Raw genomic sequence first — 27,050 nt, forward strand, 5'->3', positions numbered from 1 at the left:
TGAACTAGAAAATGGTTGTTTGCAATTACATCTTATGCTTTAATACTATTGAACATGAAGGCTTAATTACTTCATTGGCTTTGGCATGAATTGTTGGGGATATCTGCTGTTGCTCCATTCAGTCTTTTTGTTATTTCCTCCAATCATTGCTTCTTACAAATATGTTTAATGCATCTCCAGAATGGAATCTGCAACCAAGCACGCCATTGTGGTGAAAGTGATGGGTCGTACCGGATCCAGAGGACAGGTGACTCAGGTCAGAGTCAAGTTTCTTGATGACCAGAACAGGTTTATCATGAGAAACGTCAAGGGACCAGTCAGAGAGGGAGATGTTCTAACACTGCTCGAGTCCGAGAGGGAAGCCAGGAGGTTGCGTTGAGCAATTAATTGTGGAGATGGTTTTGTTTACCTTGATACTGTGATGACTATTGTTTAGTTTTCTCCAATATTAAATGCTTGGTTTTATTTTCATGACTAGTGTGTACTAGCATATATTTAGATTGGTTTGGTGATGCTTTTAACCATGAGGCTTGAGTAATTTTCTGTCTATTGCAAGTTATTATGGGAAAATGTTGTGATTGCTGTCTAGCTTTCTTATTATTGATTCTATTCTTGGCTGTTTTGAACTTCATACGATGCTAGTATGTGCTGGCTGTATGACCCTTCTTTCAGTAACTTTTAGAGCCCGTTTGGATTAGCCGAAAAAAAGTGGCTTTTAAGCTTAAGTGCTTAAAGAACTTTTGAAGTGTTGAAAGTTATTTTATAAATAAGCAGTTACGTGTTTGGATAAAAGTGTTTAAAGGGTTTTAGAAGTTCGAGTAATATTGGAATTAATAAAAAATATAAGGAAGGGTAAAGTTGTTGGTTAAATTAAAATGGCTTTTAAGCCAAAAAAAAAAAAAAGTTGGAGTTGAGTAATTTTTTGATTTTGGTTTATTTTAAGTATTTTTTAACTTAATTTAAGTTTTTTATTTTTGCTAAACATTCAAATAAGTTGAAAATGATTGATAAGCTAGTTTGATCAACTTATAAGTCAATCCAAATGGGCTCTTACTAATTCTTTCTTTTGCTTATACCGGGGGCGCCTTCATTCCCATGGTTTAAAACTTGAGAGTTGAGACTTTTATTTAAGGATGGAAGGGTTTTGTTCATTCCAATGCTTCCAGCATTCTTTACCCGAGGCAATAAATCTTTTGAGTGTTTGTAGGCAATGAATCATATGTCAGTATCCTTTTTGATAAGGTCATGTTCGAAAAGGTTTTCCTTACAATTTATTTATTGAGATGAACGTCCATTTTTTGCATGGATTAAAAGAAATACTGGTCTGTAAATTTGATGTAGTTTTTAGTGACAAATTTATGATTAATCAGAGATATATGACGGAAACTTGATAATAATGTAATCGTTAAGTTAAATGAAATAACAACGATAACTAAATAAAAATATCGTGTGGCATTAATCTAGATCATTTAATGTGGGATAAATCATATTGATAATGCTATTTTAACCAGTTTTTCTATTGATTGATTTTATAACTTTGAAGTTTCTTATGTTGTAATTCAGAATGAAATATTCTTAGTGTTCTAAAATAGTCCAAATATCGCATTGCAGATTGGAAATAAAGAAAACCTATTGCTATTGCAAATTTAAAAGTGAGACAAGAAGGTTGCAAATAGCAAGACTGTAGATTGATGATGGTATATATATATATATTCCAATCAATATTTTTTTGGTAATGCTCAGAAGTTTTCAATTTTTATCCCTGCTTGGTTACAATGTTATATTAACTTTTTTTTTTTTTTGTTAACAAAAGAAAAAACTAAAGGTGAAGATTTTAGGCAACTATTTAGCAAATGGACTAATGGTCAAGTGCGGTGGATTCGGTCAAATTCATAAACTTTAGTTTAAATCATGTATTTGTATTTAGATATCTTCTAGGTAGTGTAAAAATAAAATTTAAAACTCAATTACTGACATATGATATTATTATCTTAAATTTTAGAACTTATAAAATTTAAATTCGGACTTGCTAAAATTGGTGCACTAATAAATTACAATGACACAACAAATGATCCAACAGGACAGATACCATCAAGCGCTTAACCTAGTGAAAAATAGTACATGTTTAAGTTAGGCTTTTGATTTGGTTGAAACTTGAAAAAAAGATATCTTTTGAATTCGAAGTTGAAAAATGGTATTTGAAAGTTGAAATTGTGTTTGACATACATTTAATTTGAAAAAAATTTTGAAGTTTTGTGAGCAGGTAAATTGGTTGAAACGTGAAAAAGAAGATCTATGTTAAAGTTGAAGTAAAAAAATGATATTTAAAAGTTGAAATTGTGTTTGACATGCATTTCACATGAAAAAAAGTTGAAGTTTTGTGAGGTGGAAAAAATTCACTTAAAAAACTAGTCAAATCACTTTTTCAAACTTGAAAAAGCTCATTAACCCAAAATGATTTCAATATATAACCAAATAATATTTGATTTTTTTTTTTCTTTTGGAAAACAAGAAAATGATTTCAATGTCCAAAAGGACCCTTAAGTATGAATAACTTGATTAAGGGAGGAAATTTTGGTAAAATTTAAAAGCATTAATTAATTATACTATTTAAATTAACTAAGTGATAATGATGGAACTAATTTAATTAGACAATGTAATCGTGCAAGCTGCTCTTGTTTCATCGCCCAAAAAAAAAAAAAATGCTCTTTTTTGTTACAATAAAGATTCCATCGATCCTTTTGCCAAAAAACGCCAAATTTGCACTTTTTGCTGTCAATAATCTATTACAATTTCAAAAGAAGGCCTTTTGTCCCTCACCCCAAAATTCAAGGGCTAAAAAGGAATATTCTCTCGAATTATTCGTCATATTCTTTAGCTAATTCCTTAAGATGATTATAAAAAAAAAAAAAAAAAGGCGATTATAAATTATAAGAGAAGATTAAACATCTTTTTCAAGTGTTGTCATTCCAAAATTTTAATTTAATTGAGCCATGATTGTACTAACGCAAACTATGCCCCTTTTGTATTAGCTCATCAAGGGATGTTACAAAATAGGTTATTATAATTGCCCATCAAAAGTGAAAATTTGGCATCCTTTGGCAAAGGATTATGATAGCTAATACCAAAGGGGCATATTTTGAGGTATGTATGATTATGGTTCAACTAAATTAAAAATCTTGGAATGACAATATTTGAAAATGATGTTTAATCTTCTCTTATATAATCGCCTTAATTATTTAGCTAATGAAGATTTACGAAGAATTCAAGAGAGTATTCCACTTTAGGCCTTTGAATTTTTAGGAGAAAATGTCTACTTTTGAGATTGTACTCTCTCTGTTTCACATTAGTTGTCCTATTTCGCTTTTCGAGAGCTGAGTCGACTAATTTTCGGAGCTAAATTAGATTAGATCAATTCAATATTTTAGAATTATAATTTGAACATATAAAAACTACACGAAAAATACTATAAGTTGCAATTCTTCTCATATTAATGTGGTGAAAAAATATATATCAAATTATTGATCAATGTTTCTATAGTTTGACTTTTAAAAAAAGAAAAGTGAACAAGTAATATGAAACGGAGGGAATAATAGATTATGATAGCAAAAAGTGCAAATTTGGCGTTTCTTGGCCAAAGGATTGATGGTATCTTTGAATGTAACAAAAAAGAGAATTTTTGGGGTTGATGAAATAAGGGCAGCTTGCACGATTATGTTGTCTAATTAATTTAGTTCCATCGTCATCTCTTAGTTAATTTAAACAAATATTTAATTAAAACTAATCTGACCCCTTCCAACCCCCAACTACAAAATATAAAAAATCTCTAAAACAACTTAATCTTGAAACTTTTTTGTATTTGGATTATCTACAAGGCCTCAAATTTACCTTAGAAGGATTCCAAGGACTAAGTTATTTTGCTCCTTTATCAAATCCAACTGTCTTAATTTTGAAAAATACCAATCAGCTATTCCAATTCTATATTTTCACCATTCAAATTTCAAGATACTATTGCAGCTCGAACTCATATGAACAGATAATACTTTTACATTTAACCAAAATGACCTCAGGCAGAGTCAAAATTTGAACTTCAAGAATTATTGTGAGATACGACGTCAACTAATTTAGTAAACTTTATAAACATAGAATTATTGTGAGATAGGTAACGACGTTGTTAATTGCCCCCAAATTTACTTCAAATTTTGGGGCCCCATTTTTTATCATGTTTTATTGTTAATTTGTTTAAAAAATTATTGTGACTTATAATATTTTTATATTTGGGGCCCCATTTTTTATCATGTTTTATTGCTAATTTGTTTAAAAAATTATTGTATAATAAATTTCTAAATATAAACATAGGATACAAATAATAAAATTTGACTCCTAAAATTCAAATTGTGTCACAAAACTTGAGATAGAGGGAGTATTTTTAAAAAAAAAAAAAAAAAAAGGAAGAATTTTTTTTAGTGTCGTGATTGATTAACTATATTGTTGTCACTTGAATATTTTTTAGAATAAATTGATTTGAAAAAAACCTTCCAGTTAAAAAAACTTTAAAAATGCTTTAAATAAACATATATAACCATTAGTCTATCAGCTAGCTAGGCCATAACCATTAGTCTATCAGCTAGCTAATTGCGTAAAATCTTCACCTTTTTTGTGTTTGTTTTATTTGAAAAAAAAAAAAAAGTTATTAACATTGTAAACAAGCGGGGAAAAAATGGAAAACTTTGGAGCATTATAGAAAATGTTAGACTGGAATCTACTATCATTAATTCCTAGTCTTGCTATTTGCAACCTTCTTGTCTTTATCACCCACTTTTAAAATGTAGTAGTAATAAATTATGATTGCCCAGCAAAAGTGAAACTTCGGCGTTTTTGGCTCAACTATATTAAAAATCTAGGGATGACAACACTTGAAAAAGATGTTTAATCTTATCTTATAAATTATAATCAACTTAAGGATTTAGCTAAATTTAGATTTAAGAATAATTCGACGAGAATATTCGACTTTAGTCCTTTAATTTTGAGGCGAGGGACAAAAAAGTCCTACTTTTGAAATTGTAATAGATTATGATTTCCAGCAAAAGTGCAAATTTGGCGTTTTCTGACAAAAGTATCAATGGAGTCTGATACAAATTCTGAAAAAAAAAATACTCCTATATGAGTTGAAGCAGAGACCTCTGGCTAATTTTGATGTTAACAAACATTGGAATCAAGCTACCAGAGAAAATGGTCTCCCACGAATAGTTACAATTTAAAGATAAGAAAATAATCCTACACAATTCTCTTGTAAGTATTGTATTTTACCAAATCTTTTGGAAAAAAGTCATATAAAAAAAAAACATTTATAATAAGTCATAAAATCGATCTCTCCTTACCACACTCATTAGTAAACATTTCAACAGAAAATGTGCCTTTGCAGACAAAATTTATAAGTAGTTAAAAATGACATCTAACTGAAAGCTAATTTCTCGACTTAATGCGACATTCTTGGCATACTTCGCGGAATTCAAATTGTAAATAATATTATGATCAAGTGTTTATGATCATGTTAAAAGTTATAGCTGATAGCAAGGACGTAACTTTATTTCTTAATCAAGTTCATCAAGCAAGCACCATGTTCGACCATAACTCGAACCAGGCTATCCTGGGCCCTTCACTTATTCACTTTGGGTCTTGGCATATGCAAGATGTTGGCGTTACCCAAACAAAGAATCAATCAACTAAGGATTTTGATATTTTCAATATTCACTTAAGAATGTATCCATGTCAACAAGAAATTGACTCAAACTTTTGGATGAAAGTCAACCCAACCATAAGAAACAGTAACAACATTGTTAAATCATTCACCAGAGTCACAAATACTGATTACATTCAGAAGAAAAGGTCTACACAAAAAAAAGAGGAATGAGTTAACTTGCAGTATTAAAATCCTTTCCATTTGAAGATTAAAAAAAGAATCAGAATATATCACCTACTACAAAACAAACACAAGAAAACAACATAACATAAGACAGGAGCAAACTTTTGAATTATAGGTATCTCAGAACATAATATATATAAACAGCAAAAAGAACAAAGACATGTAAACAACTTTCTCAATAGTCCTACTACTACTTGTTTCTCCTATCACTTCTCTTTCTTTTGATTCAAAATTTGTTAAAATGGAAATTAACTTCCAAAAACAACAGCAAACAGAACCAATTTCACTTAACAAAGCAACCAAATCCAAGGGGAGAAAAAGAAGCAAAGGTTCTAACCATTTTGTTGGTGTAAGACAAAGGCCTTCAGGAAAATGGGTCGCTGAGATTAAAGACACAACAAAAAAGATAAGAATGTGGCTTGGAACTTACGAAACTGGAGAGGAAGCTGCCCGTGCCTACGATCAGGCTGCTGTTCTTCTTCGTGGATCAAACACACGAACCAACTTTGTTGCTACTTGTGTTTCTCAAGATTCCCCTCTTGCTTCCCGGATTAGAAATCTTCTCAACGTCAAGAAAATCGCAAAGCAGAAAAGCCTGCATTGCTTAGCTGATTCCACAAGTAGTACTAACTCTGTTCAGAGTACTACTAGTGTGACAACTAGTCCAATTAGCACTTGTGATGATCCAATTTCTAGTGAAAAAGCACAAAGGAGCTATTTTTATGAAACAGTACTTTCTACTGATCAAGAAATCATACAAGAAGGTCAACTGTTTGATAGTAACTTTGTTCAAAGTACTACTAATGTTACTACTAGTCCAATTAGCAATTTTGATGATCCAATTTCTAGTGAAAATGCAAAAAGGAGCTACCTTTATGAAACAGTAATGTCTTGTGGTCAAGAAATTATACAAGAAAGTCAACTGTTTGATGACAGTAACTTGTACAAGCCTGATTTAGACATAGGCACATCGCTGTCTCCAACGTCTTCTTGTTTCTCAAGTTCTTGTTTTTCGTCTTCACAGCCAGAATTATCGTGGGATTTTGAAGAAGGTTTCGAATTTGCTCAAGAATTGTTAGATATTCCAACCAAGACTGAGATGGGATTTTCAGAATTTGAGGTAATGAAAGTGGAAAGACAAATATCAGCATCACTTTATGCAGTGAATGGTGTTCAAGATTACATGGAAATTGTACATGATCCATATGAGTCTCTTTGGGATTATCATCCCCTTTAGGATTCTTGGTATTGTTAAAAATTTCAAGGGTCTTTGTTACTACTATTACCTTTTGTTTTCCTGTTTTATTTTGTTTTCATTTTAGCAAATGTAGTTAAGATACTGATTGCCAAGAGCTAAAAACAAGGAGAAAATTTGAGAGACAGACTCTGTTTTGATATAGAATGAGTAAAATATGTTAAATAAGCATATCTCTTTATTATTGGTCCAAGCAATTCCTTCTGATATTTATAGAATAGCTTAGGAGCAAAAGCTAATGTTATCTCTTGTTTTCTTCTTTTATTCTCATTTTGGCAAATGTAAATATGTAATTTATAACTGATTGCCAAGAGCTAAAACAAGGAGAAAAAAGTTTTTTCTATAAAAAGGATGGCTGGGAGTGGAAGCTACTCTTTTTTCACTAAATTATCAGAGCCAGGTTTCGATCCTGGGACCTGTGGGTTATGGGCCCACCACGCTTCCGCTGCGCCACTCTGATATGTTGATACTTTTTTGCATATCAGAATATAGTCCTTTGCCTGGAAGCTCCCGTACCGCGAATCTAATCTTATCCGGCATTCGCATCAACTCATACTAATTTATCAGGTTAAATCATAAATTAAGGTGTAATTATATATTAATTAATTATAGTTTAGTAATAGGAGTTGTGTGTAAACACGTGTAAATACTTATATTGGGTTAGTGTAAACACCATGTGCAAGTAAATTTTTACCCTATGTCAACTTCCTCCGGAGCTGCTTCTGCGTTAATATGCTATGAAAATTCCACTTAAAGAAGACAGTATCGTCAAAAACAGTTTATATTTTCCACCTTTTATCAATTTTAGTCCTGTTGTGAAACAGTTACAAACTTTACTTCGAAGTTTTGAAGTAATGCCGCCACCTTAGTTATGCAACACCAGTCGTCGAAAACAATGTCTGTAAATACAAGCACTGGAATTCCATATTACACGCATGTCGTTTATATGGAACTTTTTGTAATCGTATGAACTAGCATTATGTAGCGAATACTGCTACCTTAAAGTGGTGGTAACTAGATTAACATATTACTGGGAATAATTCATTGTCAATTATACTTGAGCTAATACTGCTAGTTTAAACTGGTGGTAACTAGTAACAAACTACTGGGAAACCCATTTGTCAATACTCAATAGAGTCAAGTGCATGCACTTTAGACGAACTACAGACAACTAAAAGATCAAAGTGTTGGTAATCTGAGATTTTGCCACGACTGGTAGCTCGTACAACATGCCATGAAAATCACTTGACCGAATACCAACCAAACTATGCAATCTCTCTTCTGAAAGTTTAACAGCAAAATAAGAGTTTAGCAACTATTTATGATCTTATCCAAGTATTGCGGTATGATGAGTTGTCGCGCAAGGAAGCATCATGGGCTTTGTATTCCATGACATAGCCACCGGGAAGCTTCAAGTGTCGCTTGATTGAATCTCTCAATGCCATCACAGCCTACCAAAACCAAGATGATGTGAGCATGTTTACTTGTTTAGCCTAATATGGAATAAGGTGGTGTGGATTAAGGGATACAATTAGCATACCTGCTGATCTGATGCATTACGATTCCACACGCTCAATATGTCTTCATTGAAACGAATGCTTAAAACTGCACCACATATGTTGTCACCGTAATCGAGTTGATCACCTACCAAAGCCAGAACCTAGACAAGAAGTCCATCAACATTTCATAAGTTCAAAGGAATTCAAACATCACCAGACAACCTGTGACCCTGATGTTATGAACATGATACACAACAGTGGGAGGCAATCGCTGATACGTGGCTGTCAATTCTTAGGGGGGAGGCCCATCAAAGTGGCTTACTATCGGGCCTTCAAGTGTCGCCTAGGCGTTGCACTACAGTCTTGGTCTGGTGCACCCACCTTAAAATATTAATTGCTACAAAAGTGTGTATTCACCAAGACTTGGACAGGGTACCTGCTACCTCCCACCAACACAGGTACCGGGTAACTTTGTCCACCAAGACTTGGACATATGTGAAGAAATCACCTACAGTTGCCAAAATTTGCATCTGAAGTCACATTGATCTTATCTTAGCTGATGTCAAATTAACAATTTTTCTTTTTTGAGGATGCAGGGAGAATTTTATTACATTATTCAGATGTGCTGTAGTGATGAATGTGCTATTAACATATCATCCTCTTATCCTCCAAAAAGAAAATAATGATACAGAAAGTATCATAATTGTTCCTCTGGCAAAGCTTAGGAAACAAACATGATCATGAGGGTAGTCCGACAAATCATTTTAAAAGAGTTTACCAGATTAATGCTTACTTGTCTAGTGAAATTTCCCAAATTAATGTTGACCCCAACTGACACAGGATTGAGGAGTTGATTGATTAATTTAGTTTTAATAATTAGATATTTGGCAACAAAAGCTTCAAACCTACCTTCCAACATCTGTTTAAGTAAATTCACAATTAGCAAATGTACACTCCAAGATGAGAATACTACAAACAGACAACTTTTTCGTTAGCATTGTCAAAAGGGGGGGAAAAAAAATTCGTTAGCTACTGGGAATCTAAGGCAGCATGATGAAAAGACCAGCTGGGTAATTACTGACAAAAAATGAGGAGAAACGTCAATGAAACAAGACATCTCTCAGGATAACAGATTAGTGGATATGGGGGTATCGTCAGAGATCATAAGGGTGATCTGATTGCTGCTTCTGCTACTCCTTTTGATATCTCCTCTAATAACAAGGTTGAAGCTTTAGCCCTTCATACATGCTTAACTTGGTGTGTGGATAATGGTTTTAGCAGAATCGAGATCGAAGTTAATTCTGTGCTTCGTACGAACTGGGTGACCTACAATAGTAAGATTCCTTGGAACTTGTCCAACATTATTGAGGCTACTAGATGGCGACTACGTTTAATGGATGGAAAAATGATCTCTCACTGCTTTAGGGAAGGTAACAGAGTAGCAGCCTCTCTTGCTAACCATGGCTTGACCTCAGACAGATAACTTGGCTCAATTCCTTCCATCACCTGCCTAGAGCTACTAACTGCTGTGTTTCTGCTTTACTTGAGCCGAGGGTCTATCAGAAACAGCCTCTCTACCTGTCAAGGTAGGGGTAAGGTCTGCATAAACTTACCCTCCCCAGACCCTACTTGTGGGATTACAGTGGGTATGTTGTTGTTAGCTGCCTAGAGCTACTAGAGGGAGTTCAGAATGGATAAACTTCAATACTCTTCATTCTGGATGAAAGCAAGCACAAACTCTATCACTGTAGATAGGACCTTGTATAGAATTAACCTTTTTGATGTTCCTTAATATTACTTCAAGTTTGGATGGATAGGCGGCTTCTCTTGTATGTAATTTGTTTTTGTATATGATTCAGTGAGAAGCCTAGCTGACCATCTATAGTATAGATTGATGCAATCTTAAGATGTATGTGGAGGAAAGGTTAGGCCCCCACCTCCAATGTATTTCGGCTGGAGATTTATGAAAGGCCCAACCAGACTCGATGGAGCTGGCTGGTTTACTTGACAAAAGGTCTGGTCCGACCCTGACCCCCGCATAAATAAGCAGGGGCTTTTCCAACTCCCCCCTGGTGAGCTCTCTGATCAACTGCTAGTGCTTACTTATGGCAAGAAACCTATGTGAGATTGTTTGTTAAGTGGCATCTCATCATTCTTTGCATAAAAAGGAATAGAAGGTTGCTCTCTATTTTGGTAATCATTTTTTATACTGTCTGAAGCTTACAATCCTACTTTCGTCGAGTTAAAAATTTGTTTCTCCACTTAATGGCTTTATAGCCATAATGATCCAGCTAAGTTGACAGAAAACAACAATCACTGAGACAGCTTGCTTACCAGGTCCTCCCAAAAACGTCCAGAGACAGGTTTTTTAAAACGAATTATCCACTTCCCACCATTGCAATTAGCAGCATCCTTCAGAGACAAATATAATCAGGAAATTAACTTGGGTAAGAGATACATAGTTAAGGACTTCAACGAAATTGAGGAAGCAGTAAAGCAATAGTTAGCATGAGCACCAAAACTAACCTCCCATAATGGACGAATACCCTCCTTGAAAAGATGCAAATCAGTTGGGCTGGGCAATGTTGATGGGCGAGCCAAGTGGCAGTAGCAAACCCAAAAACCTTCAACCTATGGATGATGAGCACAGAATTTATTAATGAGGCAATCAAATTCACGTATTGACAAAATGGCCAGAGATAAATTGACTTACAGTACTAAAATCAACAATTTTCTTTATATTATCCTCGTACGATGTTTGTGTTCGAACCCCAGGTGTCCGGCGGGTGTACCAGAAAACAAACTTGTTCTGATCATGACAATGAAGCTAAGTGAGTACCAGAAGCACAATTCACAAAAGAAAGCAAATGATGAAAAGTAAACATGGCTACAAAATAAATGTGCATATGGAACTAAAAAGTCGCGTCCCAAACATATATTTTTTTATAAAGAGTGGGAAAATAGCGCATGATAATAAGCTGCAAGCATATCCTAGTCTAAAATCTTCCAGGCCTGAGTGGTACTTACAATGATGAATATATTTGTGTTGCCATTTCCAAAAAAGAAAAGCTGAAATTTGGAGGCATGTCAGGAACTTGACCACCGATATAGGTGCTGATTGTTTAAACAATGGAGGTGCTAATAAAACGGAGAAGAAATGCAAGAATATTGAATCACAGGATCCTACAAGATTATCAGGCTCTACTATGGACTTTCAGTAAGTAAGCATCAATTGTATGGGACATATGATGCTCAAAGTTTGATACTCCATACTCATGTTCCCAGTTCCAACACCTGACGCTATTGTATTTACCAAATCTTTGGAGTATATAAGTATAAAGGTAAGATATTGATGCAGATTTCTCTCAGAAGCACTATGTCCAATCCTTATCACCCGAGGTCATTGATTTAGTTGTGCATATGTTTATACCTTATGTTGTATTTCCTTTCTCTAATAGGAAGTGGCTTACTAGTAGTTACTATGTTACACATTTAGTTATATCTCTGGTTCAAAAAGTATATGGACAAATTTATTTCTTTGTATTAATGTAATGGGGGCCTATAACTCATACCTTCAATTGACTTGTTCGTTAACTTAAAATAACCTTTATTCACAACAGTGGTGTACAGGCTAACTTGTGTGCACCGGGGCTATTCCACCAGGCACCTACTTTTTAATACTATTCATTCAACGTTCCTTATTTTAGTAGTACTATTTATTTATCGCGTAGTTTCTTATTCTTCCAATGTATATTATTATCTGTTGCTCTATTTGTTTCATATCTTGCTATTTCGCTGCGTTATTCTATTTTGAGCCGAGGGTCTATCGGAAATAGCCTCTCTACCTCTAAAGGTAGGGGTAAGGTCTGCGTACACTCTACCCTCCCCAGACCCCACCTGTGAAATTACACTGGGTATGTTCTTGTTGTTGTTATTCAATAAAACGAAAGCAGTCACAAACTAAGGAGTTCAGCCCCATTGCATCAACAACCTAACAGAACAATGAGTATGAACAAAAGCATATAAATTTGAACTTGATGAACCTAGCACTAACATAAAATAAAACGAAAGCAGTCACACACTGAGGAGTTCAGAACCATTGCATCAACAACCTAACAGAACAATGAGTATGAACAAAAGCATATAAATTTGAACTTGATGAACCTAGCAATAACATAAAATAAAACAGAAAGCACTTTTTTTTAGAAATAGTCCCAAATTGAACCAAACAACCTAACAAAAACAACAAGTATGAACAAAAGCATATAAAATTAATCTCCTAAACCTAAAATAATATAATAAAATCAAAACCATATTCAGTAAATAGCTGCACACTGCATCAAACAGCCTCTCTACCTTAGAACTAAATACAATAAAACAGAAAACATTATCAGTAAATAGCTGCAAATTGCATCAAACAACCTAACAAAACATAAGACCAAAAGCATGTAACATTTCAACTCGATAAACCTAAAAATTACAATATCTAACAAAATAGAAAACGTTTTTTCACAAATTGCATCAAACCTAACAAAACAACAAGTATAAACAAAACCATACAAATTTAAACTTGATAAACCTAAATATAACAAAATAGCTGCAAATAGCATCAAACAACCTCAGTACGAACAAAAGCATGTTACATTTAAACTCGATAAACCTAAAAATTACGATATCTAACAAAATAGAAAACGTTTTTTCACAAATTGCATCAAACCTAACAAAACAACGAGTATAAACAAAATCATACAAATTTAAACTCGATAAACCTAAATATAACAAAATAGCTGCAAATAGCATCAAACAACCTCAGTACGAACAAAAGCATGTAACATTTAAACTCGATAAACCTAAAAATTACGATATCTAACAAAATAGAAAACATTTTTCACAAATTGCATCAAACCTAACAAAATAGCATCAAATAACATAAGAAAACATACGAACAAAAGCATGTAACATTTAAACTTGACGAACCAAAACCTAAATAAAAATTGCAGAAATAGCACAAAAGTAAACAAGTGAAAGAAAAGTGAAACCTTGAGAGGATGCAAGCCGGCTTTAAGGTCAAGAGCGATGCGTTCGCGATCCTCTACAGCAGTCAACGGATCGATATTTAGGGTTTGATTGTTCTTATTGTTATTATCCAATTCTCTCTTCTCTGCGGTCACTTCCATGTGTATATGGTGGTTTTCCGATTTCTGGAGGTTCGATAAGAGAGGGGTTTTCACAATGAAAATGAAGAGGGGATTTGTATATGGTTCTGCGGATCCCCTTCTTTCACAAACGAATCGGGTTTTCCCCATATGTTTTTGATGACCCAATCGGGTCTACCCGGTACCAAACTACACATTTATTTATCATTAGAGACAAAAATGGTCCCCACATGTTTGAGATAGTTCCTTAAGTTTGTACTTAACAGTTTTGGTCCTTTAAGTTTATCAAAATTAACATTTTTAGTCTCCATCAAATACTTACCGAATTTTGTCATTTAGATTTGACGGGAACTATGAACAAAATAAGCAGGAACTCACATTTAAGATATGTTCTTTTTTTTTTTTTTGTATTTTTTCATATTTTTTATTTATTTCTAAAGCGTGATGTAGTCTTTTGAGATTAATTTCTACTGCTGTACTATTTTTTTTATATCTTTTTAGTGTCTAGTGTAGTTTTTTGTGTTGCATATTTTAGGAATGATGAGACTTTCTTGGTGTTTATAGTTAAATATATTTAATTTGTTCACTATTTCTGTCAAATCTAAGCAACAGAGTCGATAAATATTTTATCATGGGATTAAAAGTGTTAACTTTTGACAAACTTAAATGACCAAACTGTTAATTGCATACTAAAGGGACTATTTTGATCCTATAGTCAAACATAAGGGATCATTGTGTCATTTTGTCTTATCATTAAAATCCAAACGAGATTTGTGGGAGAAATGGTTATTTGGCCCTTTTACAAAGTTATTTTAGTTTTATGACTTTTTACAAGAGATCTTCATATTTTACATACAAAAAATCTAAAAAAAACACATAAGAGATCTGAAAAAGTTATTTTCTTCTATTCAAATTGTAAGAGGCCAAGAGATCTTATTTCCTTGACATTTTCTTGGCAAAACTTGCTTAAATTTGTTTGAGAAAATGACAAAGTTATATTTAGGGATAAGATGGAAGTAGTTCTTTAATTATGTTCTTGAGCAGCTATGATAAACTTAAAAAATTTAAAAACTAAACCTGCTTAAGTTATATACAAAAAATTATTTTATAGGATGTTTAGGCAGTGGCTAAAGAAATTTCATCGTGAGGATTCACGACGATTGATGACACGAATGTGATTATTGCACATCCGCTTGTGCTAAATAATATCCTATAAATCTTTTAAACTACTACTCCCTCTGTCCCAAAAAGATTTCTCCTTTTTAACGTCTCAAAAAAGATGTTCCTTTCTATATTTAAAAACAATTTAACTTTGGCGAGAGATAATTTACAACCACACAAATATCTAAGGCTTGTTTTGGACCACACATTTTATAAGTCTTCCTTTATTTCTTAAACTTTATGCCAAGTTAAAAGAGAATAATCTTTTTGGGACGGAGGGAGTAGTATTTTTCATTAACAACTACATTATAAAGGAAAAAAGACGAGACAAAAGCTTAACAGTGAGAAGGTTGTCCATTAATACTATTTTTAGAGTTTAAGTTCGATACATTAATACTATAAAAAATACTTAAACAATCGATCATTTAACAAATAATACAAATTATTTTATTTAATAGTTTTGATCGATAAAGGGTCAAAAATACCCCTCTATTTTGTTTTATTAGCTAACTTTACCCTCCATTAGCAATTGTGAACAAAAATACCCTTGCTGTCTTCAAACTTCACACTTGTACCCCTATTTGGATGGAAACCCCAAATCCACCCAAATAACACGATCTCAATTGAAATTACTTGTTCCCTCTTTTAACCTGGCTCGTGACCCACGAAACTAAACCAAATTAAACCCTAACCCATTCTTAAATTTTGTTTGAGAAAATAACAACTTACATTTAGGGATAAGATGGAAATAGTTCTTTAATTATGTTCCTGAGTAGTTATTATGGACCTAAAAAATCAAAACTGCATAAAAATATATACAAAAATTATTTTATAGGATATATGTTGTGGAAAAGGATATTCATTCTCTTTGTGAAGATTCCCAATGACCGGTGACATGAATCATGGTTGTTGCAGATTCGTTTTTGCTAAATAGAAGTCTGTAAATCTCCTAAATTAGTATTTTCGATTAACTGTTGCGTTATGAAAAGAAAAAAAAAAGGCAAGAGACAAACACTTAATAGAGAGAAGGTTGTCTATCACAGTCTTTTACGTTAGAGTTTAAGTTCGATACACTATAACAATAACGACATACCCAGTGTAATATCATAAGTGGGGTCAGGAAAGGGTAAGATGTACGCAGACTTTACTCCTATATTTATAATAAGGTAGAGATATTGTTTCCAATATAGACCCTCAACTTAAGAAAAGTTTTCAAAATAAGATTTATCGATTGATAATCTTTAATAAATGTTATATAACCTTTTCTTTTATTCATCAAGCGAGGAGATACTAAGCTACATATGAAGTTTGAATTCTTCATCTCAACTATGGAAGGCAAAAAACTCACCAAGTGAATTAATCATCTATTCTCCTCAAGTACGGAAGGCAATAAATTCATCAAGTGAATTAAAAATCAATTCTATAAGTAATCAATCGTAACAAGTTAAATTACACTAATTATATATATATATACTCCTTTCCATTTTTAGAGTTTGGAGCGTGCAATTCTGCTATTGAAGTCCTATTCAACTTTACTTCAATATGGTAGAAATTGATTGCTAGATGGTCCAATTCCATACATAATACAGCCATGTGTCATTGGGTTTTACTTCTTTGCTTTTGTTCCACGTCTATTAGCTGCTCCTTTCAATTCATACCTCGCTGGCCTTTGCTACCCCATACAACTTGAGAAAATGAAATCTATTGCCCCGCAAACTGAAAAATCTCTGCTTATTCATTCTTATTTACTTGCACAACTCTCTTATAAGAAGGCATCCACGAATAGTAGGTAATTCTGAGAACGCATCTTACGGTTTACGATGTCACACAACACAACGACATTTAAACGTCTCTTGGAACAAACTCCCCCCTTTTTTATTTATGTGACATCGGTTTAGAGTTACAAGAGAGAAGTGACGATTTTTAAATTTGAGACCTTAAACGCGACATATATTTGCGATCAGTAAAACTTTTAAAACGTATTTATTATAACATTGTGCGCTATAAAAGCCTTCTCATTAAGCGATAAAATGAGAATAATTTTAATATTTTCCAAATATAAAAGCGCATCATTTCTTTTGGAACAGACAAATAAGAAAATTATGTCACATACACTAATACAAAGAGAGTAATAAACTCTTTTTTAGGATAGAGTTACACGGTGAATGAGAATCTAGAGGTACATGGTGAAAAAAGGGCTTTGAGAGGCATAGTTTAGTCTAAACCTGCTTCTAAGGATTTAGTTATTAATGAAGTGAATGAAAATCATGAGAGAATAAGACTAAATATCAATAAGTAGCAAGTATCATATGGAATAATCGAAATATGTGCAAGTTGACATTGACACTATGGATATAAAAAGAATCTAAAGTTGGTGCTAACCATGGTTCAATTTTTTTCAAATTGAAATTGAACTAATGAGAATGACTATGTACTAATCCAATTAATAATGGAGAAAAATGTCTAGTAAGTCCAAGTAGATTAGCCTCCTTATATGTGGTCCCTTAGGACCATCCTATTGATATTTTTCAGTGTTAAGCTTCCACCTATCTACATGACTCCCCATATCACCATCATAACTAAAGAAGACGTTTTAATATTCATTCTCCAAAGTGCAAGAAGACATTTTCCATATTGAGTGCATTCTCTGAATTAAATCCAACATTACTCTCCATCAAAGCCACCAATCTTTGACTTTTAATTTCCAAAAGAATCAGAACTCCACGGCACCTAACAGCTCGTTTGGATGTTAATTATCTATTATGTTGTATTATTAAATCCATTGTTATACAATAATAATAAATGTCATTTTATGTAACGATTGATTTGGTGTGGTCACATCGTTATCTTATTTTTTTCATCATAACCTTATTTATTATTTAATAGTTTTATTTTATTATTCTACCTTTCCTATAAACAAGTACCTATCGGCTATCTTCTTCTTCTTTTTGTAATATTGTAAATTTATTCTTCAAAATACTTGTATATGACATTATGAAATGATAAATAACGATATAATATATCCAAACGTTGTTTGCATCAAAACAATAATACAATACAATACGATACATTATGAAACGATATGTAACAATTATCCAAACAAGTTGTAAAAGTGTGGTTTAGTGATTAATGAATTGGGATGGTAATCATGAGGTCTTAGCAAAAACGCTAAGTGATTTCTACTCATATGTCCAAACATGTGGATAGCGTTACTCGGTATCTGTGCTGGTGGGAGACAACAGGTCTACATGTAGAATTAGCTGAGATGAGCGTAAGCTAACTTGAGTAATACTGTCATTAAAAGAACCAGGACTCCACGGAATTCCAAACTATTTAACCATTCTACTCTAACTACCCTTCTCTCATTCAGTGAAAATATGGATCTTCAAGAGTGGGAACTTCTTCCTGATAATGGACTTCTTGAACTCCATGATGATGGAGAAACCAAAATTTTCTATGCTTCTCAATTTGTCGACTCAACAGAGCACTCATCAAGAGTGCCAAATCAACTAGTTCCACTTCCAATTCAGATGAATCCAAGTATACAAAAACCCCAAGAAGATGATGTGGTTACTAAAGAAGTTATCACTGAGATGGTAGAAGATGAGCAGGATCAAGTGTCTCAAGTTTTCTTCAAGAAAATGAAGGAAACTGAATTTGAAAACATGAAACTGGACTCACCCAAGTTCAGTAACAAGACTCATTCTATGTCTCAAATTGATTCAATGAATTTCCCTTTTGAGGATAAAGTTGAAACCTTGGATGTAGAAAAAGAGAGTGTGATCAAGAAAAGGGACAATATGAAAGCAGATATTGAAGAGAAGAATGGTGGATTTAAGCTATGGAAATGGAACTTGACTGGAGTTGGTGCTATTTGTTCCTTTGGGGTTGCAGCTGTTGCTGCTGCTGCTACACTTTGCATCTTTATTGGAAATCACCAAAAACAGAAACAGCATAAGCAGAATCAGAAGCTTAAATTCCAATTTTCTGATGACAAGGTTTGTCTAACTTTCCATTAGTTTCAGTTTTCTGCTTTGACTTCTTTTTTTGGTGGATCTGATTGATGAAGACCAACTAGTGTACTGGATCATTACTGGTCTGTTAGTTGTTACCCATTTCCAAAGACAAGGATGTAATTGGAGGATTTTTTTTTTTTTTTTTTCATTACATAAGTGATCAGGGAGGGAAAGGGGTATTCTTCTCGAATCCGAGGGGACTTCTCATATTTAGAATCTTTCTGTAGTGTGCTCGGTTTACTGTCCTGTCGCACTTTCTTCTTTTTACCACATGATAGGTCTGCAAAGCCTGAACAGGCGTGGTGAAGGAAAGGCCAAAAACTTTGGCCTAATGACGGGGAGGAGGCAGAGGGGTTCAATTCGTTGAAATATTATAATACTATGTAAATAGGATAAAAGTCACTTTTTTTTGCATATATATAAGTTGTCAGATCCCTTGGCATAAGAGTTTGTTTTTTCCGAATACCCTTATTTGAATTCTTGACTCCATCACAGCTTAATGGGAATGAGCAATGACTAAATGAGAAGATGAGGTCCCTTGAGCATCCCATTTTAGAAAGAAGGGTCGAAGGTTTTGGGTTTGTAGCTTTCCCCGTTCCCCTTTGTAGGGCGGTGCTTGTGTAGAGGGTGTGCCACCAGAAATCTGGCTTGAAGCTCTCATCGTAACAACAAGCTGCGAGCTGCCAATCAATCCCACACCTATTATGTCCAAGACTCCCCCACTGATACTATTAAATTATAAACCTTGGTGGTAATTGAAGGAAGACAAATACACCATTCTGTGTAAGATCCATAATAGTTAAATCAGTAGCATAGTATAGTGAACAGTAGTCAGTTGAACATCCTTAGTCGGAAAATTATACTAAGTATATCGGTGAAAAACAACTTTTTATATATGGTAATTTGTCAAACTACAGCTCTTTGGATTGGTCATTAGAAAAATCCCCAATTATTGTTCACCATATGTGCTTTTCACCCCACTGATCTAAAAAAGTGTTCATGTGGAACTGCAGAAAATGAAGCAAGTGGTTCAGCAGCCTGCAACAAAATTGAATGAAGCAATTTGTGGAGTCAGAGAATCAGTTCCGATAACCGAGAAACGCATCACAGACTTTGAAGGGTTACTATTATGCTCCTTAGAGCATATTCAAGACTGTTTATCAGTCTCTTGAATCGTTTTAACCTTCCATTAGCAATGGTGGATTCAACAATGAGTAGAATTGCAGGTTCAACAGAACTCACTATCTCGATATCGTACCTTATAGGTATGTGAAATAATTTATAAGTGTAGGTAAAGTTAGATCTCAACTTAGAAGTCCCGACGTCTAAATTGTAGATCCTAGTATCTAAACATAGGATCACTATACATGTTGCATATATACTTGATTCCAATTTCCCATGAGTTTGTACTAATTAAGGTCACTTGTACTGGAAACTGCAGTTTGGTTCAGAGATATACACAACTATTTTAATACTACATGGCTTTGGGTTTGTAAGTGCTTCTGTATGTGCGTGCTTAACTTCCATGCCATTCAATTTTGTTCCGTGATTTGGAAAAGACAAAAATCACATAAGATCTTATATAAAACTACCTCATCCCATTTTATGACCGGTGTTCACGAAGTTGATAAAGAAAACTTTTAAAACTTATGATCTTACACATGCAGCTACATGTAGAGTTTATGTTCTGTTCTACAATAAACCATATGCAGCAAATAAAAGCAACAGTAAATCAATGGATCAAATCTACAAAAACCGTAAACTAATCATTTCATCAAAAACAGCCAAAATTTAAGTCATTTAACCAAGTTAGATATCATAACCGAGCATGAAAACGTTTCCCCGTATGGGAACTACAAGAAAATCACACTAAAACGATCAAAATGATCAAAATGACAAACTCAAGAGAAGAAGGGAGGAGGATTACAGACTCAGCACATCTGAACATGTACTCAGGGCCGGAGCTACAATATTAGGTTCGGATTCAAAGGAATTCGGTAACTTTTGTATTAGAAAGTTCATTAAATATGTATATATAGTCAATTCAGAATCCTGTAAGAACTAAGACGAGATCTGTGTTCGGTAGCAAGTTCAAAATAGATAAACTTCAAATCCTGGTTCCGCCTCTGCAAACTCTTCTTTGATCCATCCTACAATGGAGCGTGGAAACCTCGATCCGAGCAAAAGTTGGATGTATCTGAAAACTCGAGATCATAATGGATTCAAGTACCATTCTGATCGCCTCGTTCATGATTCTTTATATAGGTAGAATTACTATGAACGTCTAAACATCGAACCTTATTTCTTTCTTCATATTGTAAAGGGTAGCACTGAGTATGAATATTGAACATCTAATTCAGAACCAGAGAGAAATGGATTTGGCAAAGGGAAACAAAAGAAAGTCCAAAGACAGTGACTAAATCGACGAATCTGTTGAAAAGGGAAACAGAAAAGAAGGTAAAGAAGTTGATCACTTCGCAATCTTTCTGGATTACTGCAACCTATGAATTGCCAAAAATCTGCAGATAAATTTGCTACACTCACCATCAGTAGACTGTTAAAAACCATTTTTTTCTTTCTTTGTTCTTTCTCTTTTGTTGCAAATCTTTGTTGGATTCTTGCTTTTGTGTACTATCAAAGTGTCAGTGGAAGTTTGTCTACTTTTTCAACTTTATGGTTTTAGTTTCGCCTTATTCTGTAAAAATCCGGATTAATTAATTCAGTTATTTATAGTATTTTGGAATTTGGAGGCCAAGTGGACGGTTAGTGCAAACAACTTTTCTTTTTTTATGATGGCATTTAGCATGTCTTTCTTTATTTTTATTTTATGACTCGATCAGCCAATAAAGTAGTAAGAGCCAGTAAATGGGTGACTAATTCCGGAAGTTGTTATTGTCTTACATCATTAAAACTTAAAAGAAAACTACAGTATTACTACTAATGTAGTAGTAAGGTTCCATTTGAAAAAAGTGGAGCTCAGAGGCGGATCTAGATTTTTAAGTTTACAGATTCTGGATTCTAGAAAAGGTAGGTTATTAGCTTACGGAGAAATTATTTATACATATTAAGTGAATTTGATACAGGGTATTGACCGGAATTACTGAATTATATCGAACCTGTAGTTGAAACTCTAACTCTGTGCCTAGTAGGGCTAAAAATACATTTTACAAGTTCAAATGTCAAGCAGGCACAAGTCCTTTGACCTTGTTTTTGCAGAACATGATGTTAATTCACTACCATATATGTCACACCATTATTGAAGGTGTGACATGACATAACATCAATCTATTTCTGGCATAGTTTCCACAGTTAGCCAGTCATCCCAGTTACAGTACCAGCTTCATATCAAGGTCACAAAAATATCTTTGACATCAATTCACTTCCCAAGATTGGGGAAAAATAATGATTAAAGAGCAATAAAATAAGCAAGGAGCACAATTGCAACTGAAAATCTACTGGTTTCAAGTCCTCAACATGTGATGCCTTTGTTTAGAAAAGTTCAACAAAAATATCTTTTCTGTAGCATAGCTTCTCTAGAAAAACATGGAATGTAAAGTTTCTGATTTCTTTGCTTGACAAACCTATAACTTACAAGGAGACTCTCTCATTCAACTTTGTCTTCAAGAAAGTGGCATAATGATACTAGGCAGCAATCTAGCATGAGTCATATTAAGGTTTCTGTACAAGTAACACCAGAACAGACATAATGAGAGTCAAAGAAACACAACTTTAGTAGGGTCTATATGGTAATCTTCTCCATGGACGTTTGCACGAAAAGTAACAAAGGTGATCTTTTGCCTGCCATTCGAAAGTTGAAGTTAAACAGTCAGAGAAATGTCATCATAAATATACAAGAATTTGAGATGCAATGGTGCATAACTAACTCTGCATCATATAGTTGTATCACATTGGACATCCTATGGACCTAGACACCAGATGAACATATGTGTACAATCTCAAACTAATCCTATCGAACAACACATATATTGTTGAAACAGATGGAGAGAACTAGATATTTTTGGTAATTCCCTCAGCTGAGTCTTTTCTTCCTATCTGCAGCAAGCACGGTCACTAAGCTTCCAAAAAGCCTCTGTCCTCCATATAAGAGACTACTTGTCCAGCCATCTCATTTGGTGTAGGAACTACTCCATCTTTTAGTTGTATTTCAATCTGACCAGAGAAGCAAATGTTCGGAACAAAAATTATTATGAGAAAACAAACAAAAGGGAATTCGCAATTTCTTGAAAGCTTAGAACAGCTGCAGCAGTAATATAATACATACCTCACAATTCAAAGGTGGTTCATAAGGATCATCTATTCCAGTAAAACCTACAAAATGAAGTGCTTAAAATTCCGTAAGATTCGAAGTACATTCCAGAAATAATAGTCAACAATATCATTATGCTACCGATTAAGCATGCCAAATTATGAATGATAATCCGTTCCACTACAGACAGTGTTAATTATGGGTTTGGCAGAACTAAGTAACTTTGGTTCAAACCCTGTATTTGTGTTAAGAAATTCATTTAATATGTATAAATAAACCATCCAGATTCCAGTAAGCAAAAATAGATATGATCCAGAACTAATAACCTAAAGACCCTGGCTCTGCCTCTAACACTAGAGTACTTCACAAACAAATGATGCCAACCATCTAATAACGCCATGAAGCATGGAAACAAGGATTACTCAAATAGTTTACATGCAAATTTTTTAGCAGAACAGCTGTTTACAGATGCAGTTTATTATTAACAGTGTTGTAAATTGTATCTAATATAAATTATATAACTAAGCATTGTAACCCCGTGATTATCTCGAGTTAATCATCATTTTTAGGAATACAAATTTTATAAAGATGTGGAAGTAATATAGGCTACTATTAGCCTGAAGCTAAAACACACCTTTGATTTTACCCTCACGAGCTAGCTTGTAGAGGCCTTTTGGATCTCTTCCCTCACACAGTTGTAGAGGCATATTCATAAAAACCTGGTAATTCAAAAAAAAAAAAAAGCGTTAGATAATGCAAAATATTTCTACAATAAATCAATGAACATGAGACTCGCCTCAATAAATTTTTTATCTGGCAATAGTGCACGGCAAGCATCACGATCTTTTCTGTAAGGAGATATCAAACTTGCAATACAAATTAATCCAGCATCTGCAAAGAGCTTTGCAACTTCCCCTGTACAAGTTTACGAGTAAGTACAGAACCAGTAACTACAAAATATTTACTATTATGTCTAAATTCTCATGTGTCTCATACCAAACTGAAAAATATCTATCCGTTCAACCAGGATTAGCATTGAACTTTAGCCAGAGAACCCCACAATTTGCATAAGGCCAAAGCTATTCTTACCCGTGGTGGAGCAGCTAGCAATTCTAACAAGGGGATTCATCAAAAAAAAAAAAGCAAAAATGCAATTCTAGAAGCTTCCTTCATGTTAAGGAGATTATGCATGTAGATTTTTTTTTTTTTTTTTTTTTTTTTACCCTACTCGCATTGTAAAATTATTGGACAAATGGATTAAATTGAGAATTCCTTTCCTTACCCTTATACACTCTATTTCATGTAACTGAAAATGGAGTGTGGACGTGAACGGAAGGGTGGAAATAACCATCACTTTTTCATCTTTTCTTTGTTTCGTTGTTCCAAACCTCCCTCCTCTTCCCAAGTGTTTGCAAGTCATTTGTGCGCTTAAAATTTTGAAATACGAAATCCTGGAGAGCTTGAAGAGTGAAGACTATTCTAAAGTTCATCTACAGAGTCATATTGACACAGAAATGCAACATACTGTTTGCAAATCTCTTCTGAGCATCTCAAAATCTCACAGATATATAATTGATTAAACTCGTGGTTGCTCTATTCACTTTGCAAGAATACACTTACCAGTCCTACGTATATTCTCAGTCCGGCTTTCTGGTGAGAACCCAAGATTCTTGTTCAGACCATGCCTAAGGTTGTCACCATCAAGAACGTATGAAAGCTTACCTTTTGACTGCAATTCTCTACCTAGGGAACAAGCAAGTGTGCTTTTTCCTGCATAAATTGAAATAAAATCTTAAAAACAATGGCAAACATTGCAAAAATGAGCATCCGAAACTTTTGAACCGCTTATATAGGATTATGGGAGACATTTTCTTCTCTGCCTCTGAACATATGTACAAAATACGAATTCTCCACAGCTAATACAATAGACAAATAATAAGCAACAACACAGTAACATCAACCTGATCCACTGAGACCTGTGATCCATACAACACATCCCTGTTGGTTAAGCAGCTTTTCCCTTTCCGCCTTTCCAACTGGATTTTCATGCCAGAATATGTTTGCAGGATTGCCAACAGTAGACATCAAAAGATAACACCCTTTACCTTCTCTAATAACACACAAAAATATCAGAAGTTAATACGACCGCCACGCGAGGTCCACTGGGCAGTTAAACGGTTGATGTGTTAAAGCAGGATTTTCATTTACCAATTACTTCAACACGGATGAAAATAAAGAAGATTCTGGAGAATTTAAGGATCTTTATGCTTTAGAATGCCCCCTTTTCTTCCATGGGTAGGGACACTATTGCTGAGATAATAATCTCTATACGAAATGCTGATACAACAACAACAACAACAACAACATACCCAGTGTATTCCCACAGGTAGGGTCTGGAGGGTAGAGTGTGTGCAGACCTTACCCCTACCTCGTGAGATAGGGAGCTGTTTCCGAAAGACAATCGGCTCAAGTGATATATGAAATGCTGATATGGATCGAAAAAGGGTGGTTCGAATAGGATCTACTAATATTACCGAAAATATTGTTCAAATACTTTTACGAGAGGGTTTTTTGGAAAATGTGAGAAAACATCAAGAAAACAACAAATATTTCTTAGTTGATATTTGCAATCTAGTTCATAGATGAAGAAGTATCACTTATATTAATCTTAACATGTTATGATCCACCGGGGAGTAAAATAGTCCTGTCTCTTTTTCTCGAAGAAGCATCAACAAATCAAGTTAAAGGCACACGAAGGTAATCACGATGCTGCATAAGCTAACATTACAAAATAGTCTAAACATTTTCATCATCCATATAACATTAGGACCTTGTTGGATATTGTGATTATGGCTTCCAAAGAGCAGAAATTTAATAGATTCAAGAGATTTGTTCTCATTTGAACCTTCACTAAATGAAAGCCTACATAGCAATACCAATACTATGCTTTAAACCACTCGATAAGCCCTTACGCGACAGTAAGACCCAAAAGTCGAGTAAATAGCTACTTAGAAATGCTAAATTATTGACTAGATAGGTCCTATCTATTCAAAATTTCAAAGCTATTGCCTAGTCATTCTTCATAACAATTTCTTATAGTACCAATTTATTAAGGCTCTTTCCTGTTACCATGTTCACAAACAAAAGGTAAATGTAATATTCAAATGTAGCTACTTTTTAGCTTCTAAATTTATATTCCCCAATAAAAACACACAACCCCCCCCCCCACCCCCACCCCGCAAAAAAAAAAAAAAAAAAAAAGAAGGGCAAATGGGAGATCTTCAGAACTCTAGTGAAAATGGAATTTCATTCTCTTTGTATTTCCTTCAAAGATCAGACAAATGCACAAAATAAGAAATGCCCATCATAATCAGAATCCAAAATTTCAATGTAAATGAAATATTACCAAGAAACCATGATTTCAACACACATTTTAGAGAAAGCCACTCCAATATACAATTAAAACAAGAATGCAAATTTATAATACCCCTCATTAAGAAATCAAATAATCAAAACATCTTCAACAATAAAGACTAAATATTTACCTGTGAAAGAAGATCCCAGAAAGCTGAAATTAAACGAAAAAATTGAGTTGTTAAAGAGCAAGAATGTGAATTTGGAATTGGGAGTTTGTTTTTCTCTTCAAAAATTTATGAATATGGACGTATTTTGTGATTGAGACACAAGATGAAACTGTAGAAAATAATGAATCAATGTGTGAGCTTGTCCCAAGTGTTAGGCAGTGTGACAAGGGTGCGAAGTTGATGGAG

General features: G+C 33.9%; 5 protein-coding genes and 1 non-coding gene across 6 annotated transcripts in view; 3 read left to right on the top strand and 3 right to left on the bottom strand.

The window, feature by feature from the left end:
• The window catches only part of LOC132049288 (small ribosomal subunit protein eS28-like), an 83,919-nt gene extending 83,331 nt beyond the window's left edge, over positions 1–588 (top strand). Inside the window, exon 3 of the mRNA XM_059440037.1 lies at positions 181–588. Coding sequence (XP_059296020.1) covers positions 182–379 — 198 coding nt within the window. The 5' untranslated portion in view covers position 181 and the 3' untranslated portion in view covers positions 380–588. The remainder of the gene's footprint in view (positions 1–180) is intronic.
• A 5,537-nt stretch (positions 589–6,125) lies between these two features.
• Positions 6,126–7,332, top strand: LOC132050836 (ethylene-responsive transcription factor ERN2-like). Its single transcript, XM_059442186.1, has one exon. It carries the CDS (start codon positions 6,168–6,170, stop codon positions 7,161–7,163), a length of 996 nt encoding a protein of 331 aa, XP_059298169.1. The 5' UTR covers positions 6,126–6,167; the 3' UTR covers positions 7,164–7,332.
• A 237-nt stretch (positions 7,333–7,569) lies between these two features.
• On the bottom strand, positions 7,570–7,641 carry TRNAM-CAU (transfer RNA methionine (anticodon CAU)). Its single transcript has one exon. It is a non-coding gene; the product is annotated as a tRNA-Met (tRNA).
• A 643-nt stretch (positions 7,642–8,284) lies between these two features.
• LOC132049287 (eukaryotic translation initiation factor NCBP) lies at positions 8,285–13,983 on the bottom strand. Its single transcript, XM_059440035.1, has 6 exons — positions 13,720–13,983; positions 11,394–11,489; positions 11,207–11,311; positions 11,015–11,092; positions 8,722–8,841; positions 8,285–8,632 (listed from the first exon to the last, which is right to left on the bottom strand). The coding sequence occupies exons 1-6, from the start codon at positions 13,855–13,857 to the stop codon at positions 8,501–8,503; spliced, it is 669 nt and encodes a 222-aa protein (XP_059296018.1). The 5' UTR covers positions 13,858–13,983; the 3' UTR covers positions 8,285–8,500.
• Positions 13,984–18,302: 4,319 nt separating this feature from the next.
• Positions 18,303–20,490, top strand: LOC132049289 (uncharacterized). Its single transcript, XM_059440038.1, has 2 exons — positions 18,303–18,995; positions 20,027–20,490. Exons 1-2 carry the CDS (start codon positions 18,375–18,377, stop codon positions 20,183–20,185), a joined length of 780 nt encoding a protein of 259 aa, XP_059296021.1. The 5' UTR covers positions 18,303–18,374; the 3' UTR covers positions 20,186–20,490.
• Positions 20,491–22,791: 2,301 nt separating this feature from the next.
• LOC132049290 (adenylyl-sulfate kinase 3) lies at positions 22,792–27,041 on the bottom strand. Its single transcript, XM_059440039.1, has 7 exons — positions 26,826–27,041; positions 25,242–25,390; positions 24,901–25,050; positions 24,077–24,195; positions 23,915–23,999; positions 23,296–23,342; positions 22,792–23,183 (listed from the first exon to the last, which is right to left on the bottom strand). The coding sequence occupies exons 2-7, from the start codon at positions 25,363–25,365 to the stop codon at positions 23,085–23,087; spliced, it is 624 nt and encodes a 207-aa protein (XP_059296022.1). The 5' UTR covers positions 25,366–25,390; positions 26,826–27,041; the 3' UTR covers positions 22,792–23,084.
• Positions 27,042–27,050: the final 9 nt, after the last annotated feature.

Source organism: Lycium ferocissimum, chromosome 3 (assembly GCF_029784015.1).
Source record: "Lycium ferocissimum isolate CSIRO_LF1 chromosome 3, AGI_CSIRO_Lferr_CH_V1, whole genome shotgun sequence".
Lineage (NCBI taxonomy): Eukaryota > Viridiplantae > Streptophyta > Magnoliopsida > Solanales > Solanaceae > Lycium > Lycium ferocissimum.